At 38.6% G+C, this 20779-nt stretch overlaps 1 protein-coding gene across 2 annotated transcripts; it reads right to left on the bottom strand.

Moving 5' to 3' along the window:
- Positions 1–931: 931 nt before the first annotated feature.
- On the bottom strand, positions 932–19622 carry si:dkeyp-69b9.3 (myocardin). 2 transcript variants are annotated; one of them, XM_057340230.1, is made up of 15 exons: positions 19342–19622; positions 18435–18590; positions 12227–12283; positions 11914–11969; positions 7629–7695; positions 7054–7173; positions 6205–6383; positions 5685–5825; positions 5305–5600; positions 5034–5172; positions 4122–4556; positions 3395–3508; positions 3113–3250; positions 2932–2986; positions 932–2831 (listed from the first exon to the last, which is right to left on the bottom strand). In XM_057340230.1, exons 2-15 carry the CDS (start codon positions 18487–18489, stop codon positions 2416–2418), a joined length of 2268 nt encoding a protein of 755 aa, XP_057196213.1. In that variant the 5' UTR covers positions 18490–18590; positions 19342–19622; the 3' UTR covers positions 932–2415. The 2 variants fall into 2 exon arrangements, with proteins under 2 accessions (XP_057196213.1, XP_057196214.1); XM_057340231.1 differs by having other exon boundaries at positions 3113–3235.
- Positions 19623–20779: the final 1157 nt, after the last annotated feature.

Raw genomic sequence — 20779 nt, 5'->3', positions numbered from 1 at the left:
AATTAAAACACCACCAGCATCACAGGAGCAACAATATTCATGAATCCTTTTTGAGGGGACACATTTTTCTCACCTTTAATAAATCATAATCTCATGTCAGCGCCCCTTATAAGCTGCCACCAATATTTTCCTCGATCACAGTGTATATTGAATTTGTCATGTTGTGTTAGTGAGCTCATAGCCCGTGTCAAACATTCTGAGCGACCTAATTAATACATTCAAGTAATTAAAGCACGGAGAAGCTGAACTTCTACTTTGGAAAAGTTAACAAATATGAATAATGCATGGTTGTGTAAACTGTGTTTATTAGGATCACTGAATCGGTAATCAGCTTCTGTTAATTCTTGTGATCATTCTTGAGTGTATTAAAATTCTGGAAGCAGATTTTTCATACGGCACCACATGCCTGAGCTATATTTCTCATTCCCACCTTTTTAATTTTGAGCAGGTACTTGGGTTTTTAAAACTATTTCTGTTCAAATAATTTGCCGTTCAGGTCTGATCTAGACAAAGAAATAATCAAGCTCCAACTACATTCCAGCAATCCACAAATGTAGATTTTATTGGAAATTAAAGAATTTCAAAGAACGGAAGGCAATTGCTCAGCTGATGCTCACCACTCCTGTGGGGAACAGACTGATAGATAAAGAAAATGAGTAGATAAAAGAAAATAGGTGCCACTTTATTGCTGACGCTACAGCTGGGAAATTATTCACCGAGAGGTCGTCAAGGGAGCTTTTAGAGTTCGTTTAAAGCTCACCCTGACCACTTTGAGCAATAAAAATACAATGATGTTACTTTCAAGATACATCTGTCATTTATACAGTGTGCCAAGCTTGCTAACCAACAAAACTTAAAATTCCATTCATCTGAGAATAATGCTTTCACGGGTAGAATACTGATGAAAAACGACAATGAAAAATACAGGTGGGAAAATCAATTAAGACTTTAATTTAACTTTTTTAAGTTTACAATGTGGCTTTAATGTGAATGGATGACAGAGGTACAATAAATTATTTTATAAATACTATATATCAATGAACATATCTGAATGAATATATTAAATTGGCTTTTGATTGGTTGGTCATTTTTTTACTTTAACACAACATGTAAGCTTAAAAGTAACAATAGTTGTGTGCTGTGGGGTTAAATTAAAATAAAATAGAAAAACACTTTCTTAGGACTTAAGTCCAACTCATTTGAGAACCTTAAAGGTCCAGCAGCACAAATGCTGTGATTCTCCAACACAACACTTGACTGCATACTGAACTCAAGACAATATATTTGATTATCAAACACATTGTCCTAGCACAATAACTTTCACATATAAGACTGTGACAGAAAAAAAGAGTTTCACATTTTCACAACATTCTGGACATTTGTTGCATCATTGTGATCTTTCTTGGATGCATTTTAGTAATGTACTTGTTCAGAGAAGTAAACCAACAACGGGCGGACAAAAATTTAAATCCATGTAAACAGCAATGATAGACAATGTTGCATGGGTCCCATTAAAGATTGAAAGATCACTACTTGTACACACTGTTTGGATAGGTGAGATAAATCTGCTCAAAACACTTAAAAATGTCCTACTTAATTACATTCGGTGTTGGCCTTAGACCAGTATTTGTTTGCACTATTGATGCTTAAAGGTAGTAAAGGTTTTTCTGCCCTCAAATGTTTAGAGGAGCCAATGCTTTTCAGTTACCACCAGCACCAGTAGTTCAGATAAAGCTGAATATCACCTGATGCTAACAGTGTGTAACTGAAAGTAATGGAAGAAAAAATGTACACCAGTATAAACAGAAACAAGTGCATTTGGGTGCTTTAGGCACCTGAATTATGTTGCATTGAAAGATGCCAACACAAACAACACATAGTGTTAAAGCAGCCAAGAAAAGCGTAGTCACACACGCAGGGAGCGCATATACGCTTCCCTGCAAAAACACACAGATTGTTTGATACTCCCGCTGCTCCACGCGGTTGCCACATGCCGACACTTTGTCTGGCACCGAGGCAAGAGGCGAACCAGTGGGGAAACCCACTTTTTTGTGTTTATTTTTGGTTTGTATGTTTTTATAAAAATACAAGTCATAGTGGAAGTGTGGTATATGTGCACATGCTCAAAGATTTGTGGATCTTTCTGAACAAGGTACCAAAGCATCTTTCTCTCTATATTTCTCTCTCGTCTCTTTCTCTCGACATTGCGTGGAGTAGAGCTTAGCAGTCATCACCAGTCAGGTCTGTTTGGTCACATCGGTTGACAGAGATGGATGGATGCAGAAATGGAAGAGTGAACGAGAGGATATGGGGGTCACCTCTCTGGGGTGCGCGTTTTGAAAGGTGGTTAATTTCCAATCATGCATCCAATTAGACATACAGTACGCACATACGGACGCACACTTAGCCCTTTCCTCACCACTGCTCCACCATCAGGTCGAGGACTCTGTTGACGTTAAGGTCTGAGTCAAGGCCAAAGTCGCTCTCCAGAAATGGAGCAATGGGGGGTGTGGGCGGGTGTAGGCCAGAGGTTAAAGACTCCAGCCAATCGGCAGGGTCAAAAGCGGGAACCTCTGACCTTCTCTTTCTTGATTTGGATGGTGGAGTGGTGCAGAGAGGAGGAGGAAGCGGAGCTGGGGTTGAAGCGAGGGGTGGAACGTTGCTAGGCGAAGGAGGAAGCTCCAGAAGAAGCGAGGAGCACAGAGGAGAGGAAAGGAAGTTGTCATCTTTTTGACATTTGGCGGACTGTGATTGGTCGAGCTGTGGGGCAGGGGAGGAGCCTGAAAGGACAGTAGTGGTTGATTGGAGATCTGTGATGGGAGAAGTGTTATCTGAAAGATAAGAACGTGAAATTGTGTTTGGAATGTTAAGAAAACCTATTTGCCAATGACCGGCATGTCGGAATGTTCATGGGTCACAAATTTTCTTTACCTGTACAAACAATAGTATCTTCCAGAATGTCATCTATGGATTGAGCAGGGTCCATCTTGCATGGTGAAAGAAAGAGTAGACAGAAAGTCATACACTTAGTTCTCATTGTTGATGGACAGCATTCAATACATCAATAGTGGCATGAAGAGCAGACAGCACACACACACCCAAATACACACACCTGCACTCTTTGAATAGCCTCCTGGAGCTCCTCCTCTAAACTGCGAACGGTCAGTGAGGCTTGTGCTGGACTAGCTGTGATTTGCATGGGCAAATCAAAGTCTTGACCGATCACATCGCAGAGCTGAGAGCAGTTTATCTAATATTAGAAATAAATCATAGGAATGCTATTAAGCTCAATGGCATGCATGCTTTTTGGGCTAGCATAGCTCTCAACTGCTTGCGCAACAGTATTGCTGGTGTGTTGCGATATACTATCTTGCAAAATGCTTGAAGTACGTACTTTCACATTCCCACTGCAGTACGCAAAGTGCATTTCCTGTCCACCTGTGTCTGGTGTTCCTCTGCTGCATCCTGAGTCCTGTTGCAGGAATGGATGCAGGGAAACACCCCCTGGCTGGAGAAGGAATCAAATAGTATTTTAGATACTGTACTTGAAGTACTTATGACCAAATCAATTTACAACAAATAAAAAGTGTAACAAAACACAATATATCAGATAGAAAATCAAAGAAAATGCAACAAATTATAGCTCATTCAAATATCTTAAAGGTCCAATGTGTAATTTTTTTTGAGGATCTGACAGCAATATAATATACATGTCTTCAGAATACTATGTCTTCAGAGGTGTACAAAGACGTTACATAACGAAGTGTTATGTTTTTATTACATTAGAATGAGCTATTTCTATCTATATACACCGTGAGTCCCTTGCATGTAATTCACCATGTTGTTTCTACAGTAGCCCTAAATGGACACACTGCACGTTTCGTAAATACGTTATCTCCTTTGGCAAAGAAGCAAAAACGTGATGACATCTTAGTTCTGTGTCAGCCACCGTAGTGCTTCGAAAGAGAGGGGGAGGGGTGGAGTAAGCCGTTGGTTGCAATTCGCAACCTCACCTTTGCACTGGACCTTTAATGCAATTTTTATGCAATGTTTTATGGTGGATTGCAAGGATTTTTCAGCAAGGTGTAAAGCTCAAACTCGTGTTGCCCAAAGCTATTTACCTGAGTGTCTTCTGCTCCTTCTCTTTGTCTGCTCCTCATCCTCTCTCGTATTTCTAGCTCCACATTAAGCTCATCGACTGCCTGGCTAGGCCTCCACGTGGCACCCAAAGGCATTGGAGAGGAAGATGTATGTAAGCTGGGGCTTGAGCCAGCAGAAGAAGAAGTGAGGTAACTATCAATAGCCAAGCTTTGTTCTGCTAAACCCGAGGGATGGATGTACATCTGAGTCAGGCTTGCGGAGGTGTCTACACTGTTGGGGATCATGCTGAGGCTGTCAGGGTGAGAGGGTTTTAGTGTGGCACCAAGCTGGCAAAGTGGAGCAGGAGTTAATGTAGGGCGTGGCATCTGGAAAGGGCGGAGTCTCTCCAGCAGTGCAGGTTTGGTGCCAGAAACAGGAAGTCCACGTTTTCTCAACTGCTGACGGAGTACCGAAACCTGAGAAAGAAGAAATATTGCGTACATTAAAGAGGGGATTTAATGCTGTTTCACGCATTCTGACTTCTTTACAATGTTAAACGTGCTGGCTTCTCATGCTTAACATGGTCAACTTGTCAAAAAATGAGTTGGACGTATTACGTAGTATTTCTGTGCTCGATACATTCCCCCAAGGTTCGTATAGGTTTCGGAAAGTTGTTTTCGAACATGAAAAACTGTTATGTAACAACTTTTCTTAGTCCCTTATTGGGCAATTCTCCCTGAAAATCACGCTGTGATACAGCTGTATCTATCTTTTCTAAATGTGATCAAACGAAATACTCTTCGAAGATACGAAGTATGCAATACTACTTCATAGGTGCTCAAGATTAATATGAGATTGGCAGAAACTGCGCGTTCAACTGGACCTTTAAATGTTCTCTACAAAGTTGTGCTCAACCTTTGAGAAATATTTATTTTATCATAGTGAAATCTTACTGTTAGGTCATCGAGGTTGGTGAGGAGTAACTCAGCCTGATGGATGGGACTTGTATCAGGGGTTGAGGGGTTTGTTGATGGTGTTCCAGACTGAGGGGAGCTTTGAGGTGTGGTTCCAGAAAGCTTCACCTGATTCTCACTATTGTTTGGAGATGTAATAGAACTTTGTGAATATTTCTTGATCTGACATTTGGACATTTTAAGGGACACAGAGTATGTTTACATTATTGTTTTGCTGTATTTTTTGCATTATGGTTGTTTTGTGATTTACCTGTTTGTCACAGTGAGCTGTTGTTGCTGGTTAAGTATTTGCAGTTGTAGGAACACCTGCTGTTGCTGCATAAGTTGGGAATAAGAAGTATCAGTTTGACTGTTGTTATTCTTTTGCGAAGTGTTCCCAGCCCCGCCTCCGGTCCCACCCCTTTGATCAGGGGGAATGTACTGATGGTATTTCAGCTTCCTCATTTTGGGTTTTGAATCACGAGGCTTTCGTGGGCGAGGTGGACGGGATGAGGTTAAGGACCCACCCAGAATGGAATGAGATGGCGGAGCCGAAGGCTGTGCTGTCTTGGAGGTATACAAATGAGAGACATAATAAAAGCTGAAACAAATTGAGAAGTAAATTGTTTTTCAATCTCTGTGATTTTGTACCTTTGGCAGCAGTGGTGGGGTCTGGGAGGGCATGTGCATCCCTTTGGGTCTCCCAGTGATTGATATAGGGTTTGACCCTGTTACTGTCATGGTCATTGGCTGGCTGATGCACTCGGTTGCCGGGAGCAATGCCAACCTACACTGTTTTTAAAAGATAGGTTCACAGTGGTGAAAATGTGGAACAACCATATTCCATATTTAGAAACTGAGTTTAGATTCACAACTAAACAATTACTTTATTTCTCTCAGTTCGTTTTTTAAGTTTAAAACAAGTCACCACAACATTTGCCTTTGTTTGAAAACTTATGCCATCTGTTAAACCAATGTTGCTACATCCGGCTGGTTGAAATACTCAAACAATCATGTATTTGATAGTGCCACAGTGTATTTTAGACTGGCATAGACGTTAACATTCAAATACTTATACAATCTTTAAACTGAAGAAGATACACAAAGTACTGCATCAACAAACACAGTCCGATAATGTAACTGTGTTTTATACCTCCTAAAACATCTTTACCTGTACACTGTTTGGGCTGATGGGTGTAGCAACAGGTGACACATCACTAAGTGACTGGTCACCGGCTAGCTCAGGTGATGATGAGAAGCAAGGCGACTGGTGCATCCCGAGTTGCTCAGGAGATGCAGAGGAAGAGGAGGAGCGGTCATCTTCAAAGACGTCTGATGGCAACGAAGGAGCTGAGGCAAAGGCAAGGAGAAATTAAAACCATTAACAGTGTAAACAATCTGTAACAATTCTGAGTATAGTTTTCTTATATAAAATGAGTTTAATAGGTTTTAACACACTCTGTGAAGTAATCTATAAGGACATAATGAATGTTCAGAAATCTTAGTCTTCTATGAAAATTGTTAAAAATGTTTTACTTACTGAACTTTAATATCAATGTATTTAAGGTATAAAAAGTTATAACTATTATATATCATTACAAATTATATTTATAAAATTCATGTTATAAAATATTATATATTATTATAAATAAATGTTAAATTAATGGTACATAATTTACAGTAAGAAAAAATTTGTCATGAGCACAGAATAACACTTTACTATGATATACAGTACCTTGTGCTTGTACATCTCTACGCCTGTGTATTGATATAGTGACTGGTATGGTAGCACAAATGTTTGGTTAATGTGCAAATACTTTGCTGTGCAATAGACTGTTGATCTGAAGATGAATGGGAAGTCACATGTGTGGGCAGAGAGGTGTGTCACAGCATTAAGTCGGCATGCGTCTTTTGGTCAGTGGAATTAACAGTGTGTTTGTGTGTGTTTGTCTACAGTATGTGTATTGAGGAGGTTTGAGTTCATGTTAGGCATCTTTTTAAGTTATTTTAAGTAACTCACTATTCTCTAGAGGCAGCCTCTGCAGGAGTTCAAGTGTTCCAGGCCGTCTCTGGATTTTCTCACTCCGATCCTCAGCCAGGCGAGCCTTCTTCTGCCTGTGAGCAGCACCATAACCCCTGTCTGTGAGAGAGAGAGACATAGAAAAAACATAGAGAGAGAGGGAACTTCAGAGAGATAACTAATGAATAGAGAAAGAAGATGGGGAATTTGAATGGCAAATCAATTGCTCTGTTTTATAATAAGAGAGCACGGAAATATATATTTTTAAGCCATATGAAAGCCTGTATGAATGATTTTTTTTTACAAAAGAATTTGTTGTTATAGGTAATCCAATTCAGACACTCAGAGGCCTTCTGATAATACATGCAGTACTGAAGGACCTTCAGCTGAATTACTTGCGAACACAAAGGAGTGTCTGATGAATGGAGACCAGTAGGTTCATGAATAGCTAATGGACAAACCACTCATTTCTGCTTTAAGGTTAGGGTTTCGTTCAGTACATGCGTTGGGAAAGTCTTTACAAATTGAAGGTCAAGACATATTGGGAAACTCAATGGATGTGAATGATGCATCACCTGGTGCAGTTTGAGCTGTTACGCCACTAGGGGGTGACTTCTGAGCAGTGCCATTCTTTGTCTTGTGCTGCAATGATAATATCAGTTCAATAAATGTCAACAAATCCCTTATTTTAATTGAAAGACACCACACAGGAATTTGAACTGAAAGCAAAGAAAGTGGGTGGTTGTGTAAGGTGTCCTATGGTGTGAATGCAAAAATCTAGAAAAAAAACTAGCATAAGAGATATTTATCTTCACTGGTATTTTATATTATAAATATAAAAATTAATAATATAAGATAATATAGTCTTAAACTGTGTCTTTGGTGTGTTATAAGTTGCCCATGCATGTATTAGACACGTAAAATTGCAAAAATTAAAGTGTCGGAACAAAAGATGCATTCTATCTAAAAGAGAATGCTCACCCAGACCTGCCTGAAACGCCTCGTGTAACCACACCCCCACAAATCTACGTCAGTTTGTGGTATGATTTAACTAAGACCGCCCAAATGTATATGCAAGTAACGTGGGCGTACCTGTCAGTACAATTGCTTTGGAACCTGATGTTCCAAATATGGTAAGAGGCGTTACATTTACGTCACACGCCTGCAGTATTTGACCAATCACTACGCACTGGTTAACTGGCCAATCATAGCACACCTCGCTTTTCAGAGCGATGAGCTTCATAAAAAATCTGCGCGTTTCAGAGAGGCAAAGAGAAGATACAAACATTCACGGTATGTGGAAAATACAGCGTTTTTTAACCTTAAATCGTGTATTGCATTACATCTTAAACAAATGATAATATTCGTTTTAGCCTTGTCGTATGATCCATTTAACAGTTTTTGCTCCCACACCATAGGACACATGTACGGTATATGGTCAACTACCCATTTACTGAGATAAAATTTAGCAAGTTCATCTAATGGCATTTGGGGAATTTAAGAATTTTTCTAACCTGGCTCATAAATTATTTATGAAATATAACAATAAAACTCATTCAATTGTTAAAATGTGTACTGTCTATATTTCAAGCAAATCTGTCTGCTTGTTTTAATCCTTCAAGCTCAAAACTTTTAGAGCTTTTTATATAAGTTTAATTATATCTATATTTTAATCTCATTTAAATTTAAATTTTGCATCCTGAATGCAGAATGCTATTCTGAATGACTCACAGCCCAGATACAGAGGTAAAGTTGGTGGAATCGTGAACAGAGGCCCATATGGAAGTAATTTTTCGCTTTTGTATAGTGGCATCCCCCATAAGTATCCGAGACTCCACAACTGAGTTGTTCATCCTGACAGTAATTATCCTGAACCAGCTGCTGTTTACTATCTTACTAAAACACAATTAACTGTGCTAACAATGTATCACGGCTAATACTAATAGTTTGCAACAGCAACTAGACATGTAATTACAAATATTAAATTATGCTAAAAAGGTGGAAGACCCACTCATGTCAATTACAGAACAATTTGGGCATTTGGGAGTATTTCGTTTATTACATCAGAACCCTCTTTTAACCATACACATAGAAAAGACTCCAGAGAAAATATTGCCAGAGTAAAGAATATCAGAGCAACCAAACATGGAAGCTATTGGAATAGAATAGAATATTCGCATGTACAATGAAATTAAAAAAGTCAACTCCATTTCAGTGTAGTCAAACATAGTCAAACATTGCAACAACAGTGTAAAGAATAAAGAATAACATATGCAGATAAGGCTCACAGTCTTGAGGAGTATGTACATTTGTAAATATAAATACGGTACTACACTGTAAAAAATTCCTGTTAATTTACATGGAAATTTAACAGCAAAATGCTGTTTTCGTTTAATAGCAGCATGTTACTGTTTTATAATGTGCATTGTGGGAAGACTTACTCACTTCAGGTTAGTGCTCGAACAACCACAGTATGTCACTGTTATTTAACAGCATTCTACCATATTTTCCTATCTGTGCCATTTTGGATTATCAGCATGAGGTATGTCTGCACCTTTATCTATGGTTGTAATATATTTAAATTAAATGTTAGATCTTAAATATCCAGTGAAGTTTTTATTATTTAATAACATTTCCTGTTTTAATCAGGCAAAGTATTTCTGAAAACAACGCTAAGATATGCTGTTTAGCGGAAAACTTCTGAAACAGTGACTGGGTAGCGTTATCTTAAACAGGAGATTTAAATGCTCGTGACTAAAAGGTAAGAATTACCCTAAATTTAATCCAAACTGTACGTTTTACTAATATCTGTGTAAAAGATGAATCGGGAACGATCTAAATCAATTATTGTTTTTGTGTAGTTACACTTTTAATGTGCACTTTTGGTCCATGTAGGTGAGAAATATTTTATATTGTCTGCAAATTCGCCTGATTTTTATCGTGATGTTATCTTAAAATCCATTTAATACAGTATGTTACCCACTGATTTATTATAGATCATTGATGCTATCAAGTATGTCTAAAAATACCGCTACGTTATAAAGATTCCAAGGGTACCTTAAAACTCTAAAAAGGACACAAGGGAAACCATTAGGTTAAGACTGATTTTTTGGTCCAAAAGCAGTCTGATTCCATTTACAGAGGTGGCCAAAATTATAAGAACACTAGTTTTTTTACCAGCTAAAAAATGGTTTTAAGTCAGTTATTTCTATCTTTCGCTGTAGTCTGTCAGTAGGAAATATCAGTTTACTAAAAGTATTCATTTTGCCATTAATTGTAATAATCCAGTGAGATTTTTTGTTTGCACAAGGAGTCTGACAACAGCCAGTGCTCCACATAGAGATCTGATCTCATCATCATCATCCAGTCTGTCTGAAATGACACGAAGAACCAGAACAAACTGAGACAAAGTAAATCCAGAAGACCTGTGGCAACGTCTCCAAAATGCTTCAAGACACATACCTTTTAACTGTTGTTTAACCGGCTTGTATGTTGTAAACCATGTTTTCATTTGTTTGTTAAAGTGAGAGTTCACCCAAAAATTTAAATTCTGTCATCATTTACTCACCCTCTTGTCATTGTAAACCTGTATAACTTTCTTTTTTTCTGTAGAACACACAGGAAGACATTTTCAATAATGTTGGTAACCGGCCCCCATTCACTTGCATTGGTTTGTTGTCCATACAATAGATGGGATTGGGTGTCGGCGCTGTTCGGTTACCAACTTTCTTCAAAATATCTTCTTTTGTGTTCTACATAAGAAAGAAAGTCATAAAAGTTTGAAATAACCAGAGGGTGAGCTAATGATGACATAATTATTATTTTTTTGACGAACTATCACTTTAAACCTTTTTGTTTTTTAATTGAATGATTTTTTATTCACTTTTTTCGTTTTAGTTTAGTGACATTGATTTGAAGCTACATTTGTATTTTATGTTAAGGCATTTATAATGCCTTATTGTGTCTTATTTGTTTTTGTTTAGTTGCTTTATGAAAGCCATTTTTGTATTTTTATATGTTATGGGTGCTTTTTTGTTGCACCATAGTTTGTGCATTAAATATTATAATGATGGCTTGTATTTTTGCCCATTTTGGCGTAACAAACAAAGCATATTAAATCTGATGTTGAATAGGAATAAAGAAAAGATGAAAAAAGAATAAGTTGGCTTCATTTGTTTTTTATCCACAAATATAAAATGCAGGGTATAATTGCATTACAATTAAAATAAGTTGACTAGTATGTAAATTAACAGCTGTATGCTGCTAAGTAACATTAGTATGCTGTTCTTAAAACAGTATCAGGCTGCTAAATAACAGTTGTATGCTGTAGCTAATAAAACAGTATCATGCTGTTAATTCAAATAACAGTAACCCGCTGTTATTTAACAGTATAAAGCTGGCAACCACAGCTGCCAGTAGATTACCGTTTTTTTACAGGACAATTTTTTACAGTGTATATACAATGTTAAATATATGTAAAAATATTGCACACTATATATATATATATATATATATTGCCCATTTTGATATGAAATATTGCACAATGTATGGTTTTACACAGAAGGTGAGGTTCTTAACAGTGTTTAATTGTGACTAAAGAGAGTCCCGGGGTTGGGGTGATTGGACTAAAAGCAGTGCATGTGAGAGTTATTGCCTTTGGGAAGAAGCTGTTTTTAAATCTATTTGTTCTGGTCTTTATGCACCTGTAGCGCCTACCTGAGGGCAACAGTTCGAACAGGTCAGAGCCAGGGCCACATTAGATGCAAGCACCTTATATTTACAAGTTCTCCTTGTAATGAAGTTAATCTTATTTCAATTTCATAAACTTTTTTAGTCGCACAGAGGTAAGCAATGTCTCACCATGCCATTGCTGACATCTTTTCCCCCAACTTTGTCAGGGGCAGAAGTCTTTGTTCCTACAGTAGAAGAACAGAGAGAGAGAGAGAGAGAGAGAGAGAGAGAGACAGAGAGAGAGAGAGAGAGAGAGAGAGAGAGAGAGAGAGAGAGACGAAAAAAAGGGGAGACATAGAGGAAACTGTAATAAAATGGTAATTCAGAACAGAAATGACATAAAGAGAGCAGTGCAATTTTCAAGTGTAAATCAAAGAAGCCCCATATAGGAGAACATTTCATGATGGCCAAGTCTGATGATCAGAATTTAATAAATACTTACCAGACTCTGCATTGAGTTCATTTTGCTGTCTGCGATTCTGAATTCTCAATTGCAGAACTGAAGAAACAGACACAGTATATTTGAAATAATATTTATTGTGCTTATTTTAAAATACACATGCATTTCATTAATCTCCATCTTTAAAACTGCTCCCACACTGAAAACCATAACATGTTATATTGTGTGGATCAAACAGCTTTTATGACTGCACGTCCATCACATTCTAAGTAAATCGTATCACTCTGTGTCTGTGAATAATCATAAACTACTTCCATGAATCATCTACTCGAAGAAACACATCTTATTCTCTAAGCTATTCTAGCATGTGGCCAGATTGGCATACGCCAATCACTACTCATATCACCCACAAATGTGAAATCACTGATTGCAGTCACACACACACAGGCAAGCACACACACTTGCTTGAGTGAATTACAGCTAGGTCAAGTGAGAGAAGTCATGAGGTATGGTGACTCTTCTCATGTCATGAGGTATGGTGACTCTTCCCATGATGCACCTCTGTGCTGAGTTTTGAGATCTGAGAGTAGACGTGTGGAAGGGGGTAACTATTTATCCATCTGAATGTCTATTTCTGTCATCCTACCCATCCCCCCTCCAGCTGTCACTCTCTCTCTTTCTGTGTGTGTGTGTGTGTGTGTGTGTGCGTGTGCGTGTGTGCGTGTGCGTGTGTGTGTGTCTTCCTCTCCCTTCCTTGCTGTCATTTGCGCTAAGTAAATTCTTCCTCTTTTTACTTTACTGAAGAGGAGCACGACATGCTGAGTGGCACCAGGCCAAATCAAATTGGAATACTGGAATTTAAAATTCTGTGACTGTGCCATGGCAACTTAAAGTAATGATGATTAGTGTTCTTTCACCCTAAAATCATGGCATTGATGTAAGGACATAGATTCAGTTTGAACATTCAAGCACAGAAGTGTGAAATGTATTTATGTATGTTTCCATTCATTATTGTGAAAATTGTTTTAATACAATTTTGTTAATTAGGGCAGGGGGAGATTCAAAATCTAAATTCTGAAAATAAACAAAAATGGAAGTCTTCAATTAAAAGTAAGAAGTATAATTAATATTGTATTTATTTATTTGAAAAAATGAAAAATTTGAAAACTAGAAAGACGCAAAACAGAAGAGTTTTCACAAGTGGTTTTATAGCTCTTCAGGTCAAAAAAATCTTGCTTAGTACAATAAACAGCAGTCATAACCAGTCATACTATTTTCTAAAATTGTATGCTGGCATGAAAACATTCTGACATTATGTCATGTTTATTTGTGTAATGATGATGCAGTGTTTTTAAATATAACGTAGGTCTGTTTAACTCCCAGTGTCTTTTAAGTAATAGTTCACATTCAAAATGAAAATTCTGCCATTATTTACACCATCTTGTCATTTCAAACCTGTATGACTTTCTTTCTTCTGAAGAACACAAAAGAATATATTTTGAGTCCATACAATAGAAAGCAATGGGACCAAGTTTTTTGGTTACCAACATTTCTCAAAATATCTCCTTTTGTGTTTTGAGGAGGAAAGAAAATCACGCAGGTTTAAACCACAACAGGGTAAATAACTGATTACAAAATGTTCATTTTGAAGGTGAACCTTTCCTTTAAGTATGAGTCCAACAACTATCGAAGCAATCTTTTTAAAGCAGTACAACAGCAAGCTTATTGGCACTGCTTTTACTGCTAGCAGATAAACAGTTTTCCTGCCTGTGGCTCTAGGAGGTTTGTTAAGTTTTCTATGGTGAAAGTCGGGGTCTTATCAGCTAGTCAGTTGCATTAAAAAGTGGGCATTGTCAATCAGTGCCACCTATCTTACATGCCTCAAGGCAATCAATCATTTTGCCTATGGTGTAAAAGCAGTTTGCCATTTACTTAAAGAGTACATAACATGATATCTTGAAAATTACATTTCATGCAGTGTGTAATGTTGCTGTGTTTGAAAGTAAGCAGTCTACCAAGTTGTAAATCCGAAGGTGAATGAATAAACAAGTTATTGGCTTGTAAAAAAGGGAGTCGACTCTGAATCACGCAAACGAGTCGTCCCTAGTCCGATTTGCGAACCTCCGTGGATTTATGTCACTACATATAGTCCCCGCCTATGTTTTGCTAGGATTCCCCCCGAAAACTTCACTCTTCTCCCCCAAACACTGTAGCTCGTGAGCCTCATTTGAGGTAGACCAATCACAGCAGACTACCATCTGACCAATCACATCACACTAGGCTATAGCGGTCGTGGAAAGGAGGGGATTGGACGGATGACTCGCGGAACGAATCTTTTGAGAGTCAGTCAAGAAGTAAGGAATAACTGCCTATCATTACGAAATAATAGTGTATTTACACCTTCTATGTACATAAACTTGTTGTTGGACACTCCATAAACCAAAGTAAGACTTTAAAAATCCCTAGTTATGTACTCTTTAATGTTCGAAACAGACCTTTAGATTTAAGGACCTATTGTATGTTATTGATTTCCATCAAGAATATTGTGTAAAATCATTTAACTGTGTTTGAAGATACTGTTTCATACTGTTTGAAGACTGCAAAGAGAGAGGACAACTTTTGTATTACTTGTGTCGAGCTTTTGCTATGGTTAAATGGTGAAATTTTACTCTATTCTGTTTCTCCATTCTGACTATTCTTCATGTTTGCACAGAAAGATGACCTTTTCTAGGCAGAGTCTGGGCGGTTTGAAGAAGCTTCCACTTCCTGCTAATTGAACCAACAGGGCCCTCTGGGACACCTAAACACATGGTTTTATACCCTTTTCCTAATTTAAGGCATTTGTTATACATTATCTCTGACATCTTTAGTGGTTTTTTCCCTTTTATTTCTACAACCGCCCTTTTTACATTCATAGCCTGTATAACAATTCATTATTCAATTTTATTTACATAGCGCTTTTCACAATTTTGCATTGCTGCAAAGCAGCTTTACATACATTTAGGCAGTAGTAAAGAGGTCTGCTGTAGTAAAAAGATAAATCTGAGACAGAGCATGTGAGTGGAGCTTGCGAAATATAGTCGGAGCGCGGAGCGGGTTTTTATGCAAAGGCCGGAGCGATCGCTCTGTCTCGCTACGGTTCGCCAAAAATAGACCACGGGCCTATCTTTAGTGAAGCGGTGAGGAAAGCCGCTTCTGGGACGCTTTTGCAAACGTGCCGTGGCACGTCTACACAAGCATAGACTAGAATGACCGCTATCAGTTCTGGTAGCCACGTCGGAGCCGTAACGTGCCGAAGATGCATGCGGTGTAAACGAGGGGTAAGGCTTCGGTTGAAAATGGCAAGGTTTAAATTTGAGCGAGCGTGGAGCGATTTCACTGGAGCGGGATGAAATTGTAGGTGAGCGGGGAGCGGAATTGAGCGGAGCGGTCTGGTGCGACTTTGAGTGGTAGAGCGGGGAGAGCGAACACCCACGTGAGCGGGGAGCGGAAATTCTCACTGCTCAGCTCCACTCACATGCTCTGATCTTATCAGTGTACTATGAAAACAGAGGTTCTAGCTCTTGTGGCACCATGAAGAACTTGTAACATCCATATACCTTCTAATAAATAATAAAGGGTCAGTATAGTAAGAAAAAATGATTTTTTGATTACAAAAATATGAAGAAAAACAGTTCCTTAAAGGTGTCATGAATTAAGACATCAATTTTAACCCAAGCTTTTGTTATATAAGAGGGAATCGTATTCAAGCAAACATCCTGTAAGTGTTAGAACTGAAAACACCCTTGTTACTGAAATTACAACTGTTATTGACACCAGGTCCAGCAAACGGCAGGTCCTGGAATGCACCTATCAATGGTTGAACACCGCCTCGACAGAAGAATATCAACGACTACTTCTCTAGCCCCGCCCACTGGTTTGCGCATGACAGTACTGAAGTAACACAAGTGGCGCGGAACCAGATAGAGCGAGCACGCAATAATCATGCCATTAAAGATCGCAAAATATTGTGCAGTGCCTGGTTGTGGAAGAACACAGTTGCTGCATAACCTTCCTTCGGATTCCAAAATTAGGATTTAAAAAAAAAATGTTCCAGCTCACGTCGGTAAAACTTTGACCGATGTTTGCTTTATTTCACCGCGGATTCCTTTGTGAACAAGGTGAAGGTCAACGCTGGATTTGCCGAGAGACTAGATTAAAAAGCAGTGCTATGCCGTCAATATTGGATCCGACAGGAATGGCGCAGCAATGTACAATGCGTCACTGTTGCTTTGTTAGAGATCGCTTGATATGTCCTGAAATTGTGTAACCTAACGTTACGTGTCTAACCAAATTCACAGAAGGCTCCAACTAAGTTTACTACGCAAACTGCTATCCAATCATAGCAGTGGGCATTTACTTCCATGTCTTCAATGCGGCACGCCCATTAACACCGTGGGTTTGTCGAGCTGGCCTCAAAATCCGGGTAGAAAATAGCCTATTACTTATTGATTTTGTAAGAACCACGCGAACGTCACAAGTAGACCTCAGACAACAGTATAAAACAATAAAAAGGGCCAGTTCATGACACCTTTAAAGAATTAAACACCAATGACACATAAAACATATTTTTAACATATGAACTTATTAACATTTTATCCACAAAAGCAGTGGTAATTTTAGTAATTCACATAAAGTTTCTGCTGAATATGGGTTAAAAACATTAAAGTTACTCTATGTAATTTCTGCACGTAAACCTAGGCATCCAAAACCTACTTTGCATTGTCAATGGCATGCCTCAAACAGGTAGTCTCTGAGGCATGCGAAATACAGATTTTGTAAAGATCAATAAAAGGATTAGCAACATTATCCAATCATTGAACTGTTGCCATAATAAAGTTGAAAAAGTTTATTACAGCAATTTTGACTGCAGAATCTTTCCATGACAAAAGAGTGTGACTGCTCATTCGTCTGAGGAGTTTGCCAGCATGATGTTTGTAGGGAACCCAAGAAGAGAGGGCACTGCTTTTGAAGGGGTTCCAACCACAGATGGGAAGCAACAAAGACAATCTGTCCACTGTCCACATGTCCTTCAATGAGGACAGAACTGCTGGCCATGTTTGAACAATATGGATATACAGAAGCACGAGAGATGAAACTTCAGAAAGAACTTTTATATACTGAAATGTATTGAGGATGTAGGAAATACTTAGTTTCATTACAATATTCTTTATAATATTTACTATATTCTATAATTTCTCTATTAATACTAGAAAGTTGTATTATTCTACCTGTACATTTTCTATCTATTATTTCACTGCAATTGTGTTAACAATTAGTTGACAATATAGTAGAAAAACATGGATAATTTCATCATTTAAAATGTGCTGTTAATATTAGTGAGAAAAAAATGTACCCAGGAATGTGTCATTTTACAAAGCAGATGTACTCAAAAACAGACGTATTGATTGGAGTACACTACATTGACTGTGCAGTGTTTAATTTATTTATTTTTTCAGATTTTTCAAGAATATTTTTTCTACATCTTACAATCGATTTTGATCCCAATGTACAGACAAGTCCAGCCTCTGCTTGCCAACAACCTTTTTAAGACCCACAGACACAAGGTTGTATTCCTCCAGTCTTTTGCTTCAGGGCGGGTCAGCACTATTACTCTCAGCTCTCATGTACAATATAGATTACAAACGATGCAATTATTAAAAAAAGTTTTAAAGAGACAGTCCACCCAAAAATGAACATTCTGTCATGAATTACTCATCCTCAAGTTGTTCCAAATCTGTATAAATCTCTTTGTTCTGTTGAACACAAAGAAAGATATTTGGATGAATGTTACCTACTGAGATTTCTGGGGCACCATTGACTATCATAGTAGAAATACATGATTGCATATGTTGTTCTGTTAAACACAAAAGAAGATATTTTGAGGAATTTAGGAAACCAAACAGTTCTGACTACCATTTTCGGACTACCCCAGAAATCTCAGTTGCTAACATTCTTTAAAATATCTTTCTTTGTGTTAAACAGAACAAAGAAATTTATACAGGTCTGTAACAACTCCAGGGTGAGTAAATCATGACAGAATTTTCATTTTTGGGTGGAGTATCCCTTTAATATAAACAATGTAGTGTATTGTGTCATTAATTCTAGTTAGTTACTCCACAACCATGCACACACTCAACTAGACCTCACAAACAGCAACAAAGAACCAGCCCACATCTTCCAATGTGTTCCAGTAATCTTCTGCACTTACCGGAGCGGAACTTATTGCGGATGAGCAACGACCTCTCAGATGCCAGCAAGGTCATAATGGAGATATCTGAGGAGGAAGAATGGATGGAGCTTTTGAAGATGTAGCTTCCTCCTGAAGGGCGGGTATTAAAAGTGATTTCTTGAATCCCTTCTCTCCCTTAAGACAGAGAAAGCAAAAGAGAAGTCACAGAAGAGATAAAAGACATCTGGCCTGTACTTTTCTAGCCACAGACAGAGAGCAGCAGGGAAAAGAAACACGTATGACTCTGCTTATGACTGACACAGACAGAAGGAATCAGAAGTTAGCTATTTCTAACAGACAATAAACAGCATTACTTGAACAGATACTTTTCTTAAAAGTATTCTGATGGGAGGAATGTTTGCCTGAGCAGCAGAGGATGAAACGGACAGTTGGAGCAGATGAGAGCGAGTGCATGCGCACAGGCTTGAGTTACACAAATAATTGGCTTTATTTATTTTGCCAAGAACTGGATTTCAATTCCGTCAAAGTGTGTCTCTCATTGATATTAAAAACATTTGTACATTCCGTCATTACAAACCCAGAACTTAAAATACTGTTGCTAATCTTTGTTTATTCCAGTAAAAGTAAATAGTGACTGAGGTTGACAGGTTGTGTTTTACGAAAGAAACAGAGTCATACAGGTTTGGTATAACAAGGAGATGAGTAAATGACAGTTGTATTAGGTTCACTTTATGTCCCCCAGTGGACCTATTCAAGCAACAAATCGGCCTTTCGAACACTGAAGATCACAAAATCTTCAGCTGGTAGTCTTTTAAACAGAGTCTTTAAAGCCAAATGCACACAGATATGCCTTCACAAAAGAAACACAAATATTCCCACATAAAATGCATAGACACAATAAGATGAATGCAAAGGGAATACTCACAGATTCAGGCTGAGTTCCCCCGAGGGCTGACAGAGTGACGTTTAACAGATTAAAGTGAAGCGAGAGAGAGACAGAGAGGGATTCTTGCAGTCGAGGTGGAAAACGAGAGCAGAACTTGAGGCGTTAAATCGCGATAACACTACTGTTCCTTATCTTCCTTTTTGCCTGTTTGTTCATTCCCGTCCACAGGTGAATCCGGGAAGAAAAAGGGCCCTGTGTTTCTTCCTCTTTTCCTCCACGCAGATTTACCCTGTGCACCTCGTTCGCTCTCTATCTCTCTCTACCCCCACACCGAGAAGTTGAGCCAACTGTGTTGGGCTATCAAAAGAGCACCCGACACCCTGCCCCCTCAGAACCCTCACAGCAGACGCAGACGCACACACACGTGCGCATCTGCTGATAGATTCATTGGGGTGACACTGGGTGGGTAACTTGTGGTGGTCCCTGTCTCTTTTGGGGCGACAAGGTCAAGCTTGACCCACATAGGTAGCTGGATGAGCTTGTAAAAAACAGTGACCTTCAGTGACATATTATGAGGACTGGATCAATCTGTCAGATGGATGCTGCCTGTATTTATTTATTTTTATTAGGCTGTATGTCATTGTGAAGTGTGACACTGTGTGCAGTATATTGAATGCTCTGAATCAAACCTTAAAACATAAGTTTGAACTGAAGTGCTGTATGCATTAGCATACAGTATTGCCAAAAGCAGCTATGAAAAACATTGATATTGCCAGCGGGTACATAAAGACGTGAGGTTTAAAATAAACTCTAAAAGACTGTGTTCCACAGTTCTGTGTATACGAGTATGCAGGGAGATCCATAATGTACTGCATTATTTAATACATTTAAAATCAACAAACATGGGAATATGTATGTATGTGTGTAAGAAACATGCAGCGAGATGTGTATGTGCGTGTGTGTTATGGGGGGCTGGGGGGTAAGGGAGATCATTACTGCACCACCTGTTTGGTAGCTTTGACAGACAGGTTGGTGTGTGCTGCTGTATCAGCAGGTCAGGCAAACACAGCCAGCGAGTGAGCAAGCGAGCGAGAGAGAAAAGTAAGAAATGACAAAACATTCCAATATACAAAAGTTACATGTTGTTGGTTGAGATACAGACAGAAAGATAAAATGAGACAGAAATGAAAAAGAAGACAGACACAGAAAGTTTTATACAGACGGAGACGGTGAATCCTGCACCACTATAAGTCGTTTTAACAAGAAACTTTTTCGCAACCTTGAAACGGATACTGAAACTGAAAAGGGTACACAACCTGCGTGGTGACACAACACTATGAGTTTGAAGGTTGTGAATGGCAGCACTGACACACTTAGTCCCCTGTGTGTCACATTTGTGTCATTGTGTACTATTGGGGGGAAAGTGATGTAATCATCCTATCTTCCATCAACCCTCCCAGCCCCCTTTCGGGAAACC

The sequence above is a fragment of the Triplophysa rosa genome, linkage group LG8, assembly GCF_024868665.1.
Source record: "Triplophysa rosa linkage group LG8, Trosa_1v2, whole genome shotgun sequence".
Lineage (NCBI taxonomy): Eukaryota > Metazoa > Chordata > Actinopteri > Cypriniformes > Nemacheilidae > Triplophysa > Triplophysa rosa.
The sequence above is the reverse complement of the archived record's forward strand: the minus strand, read 5'-3'. Positions and strand labels throughout refer to the sequence as shown.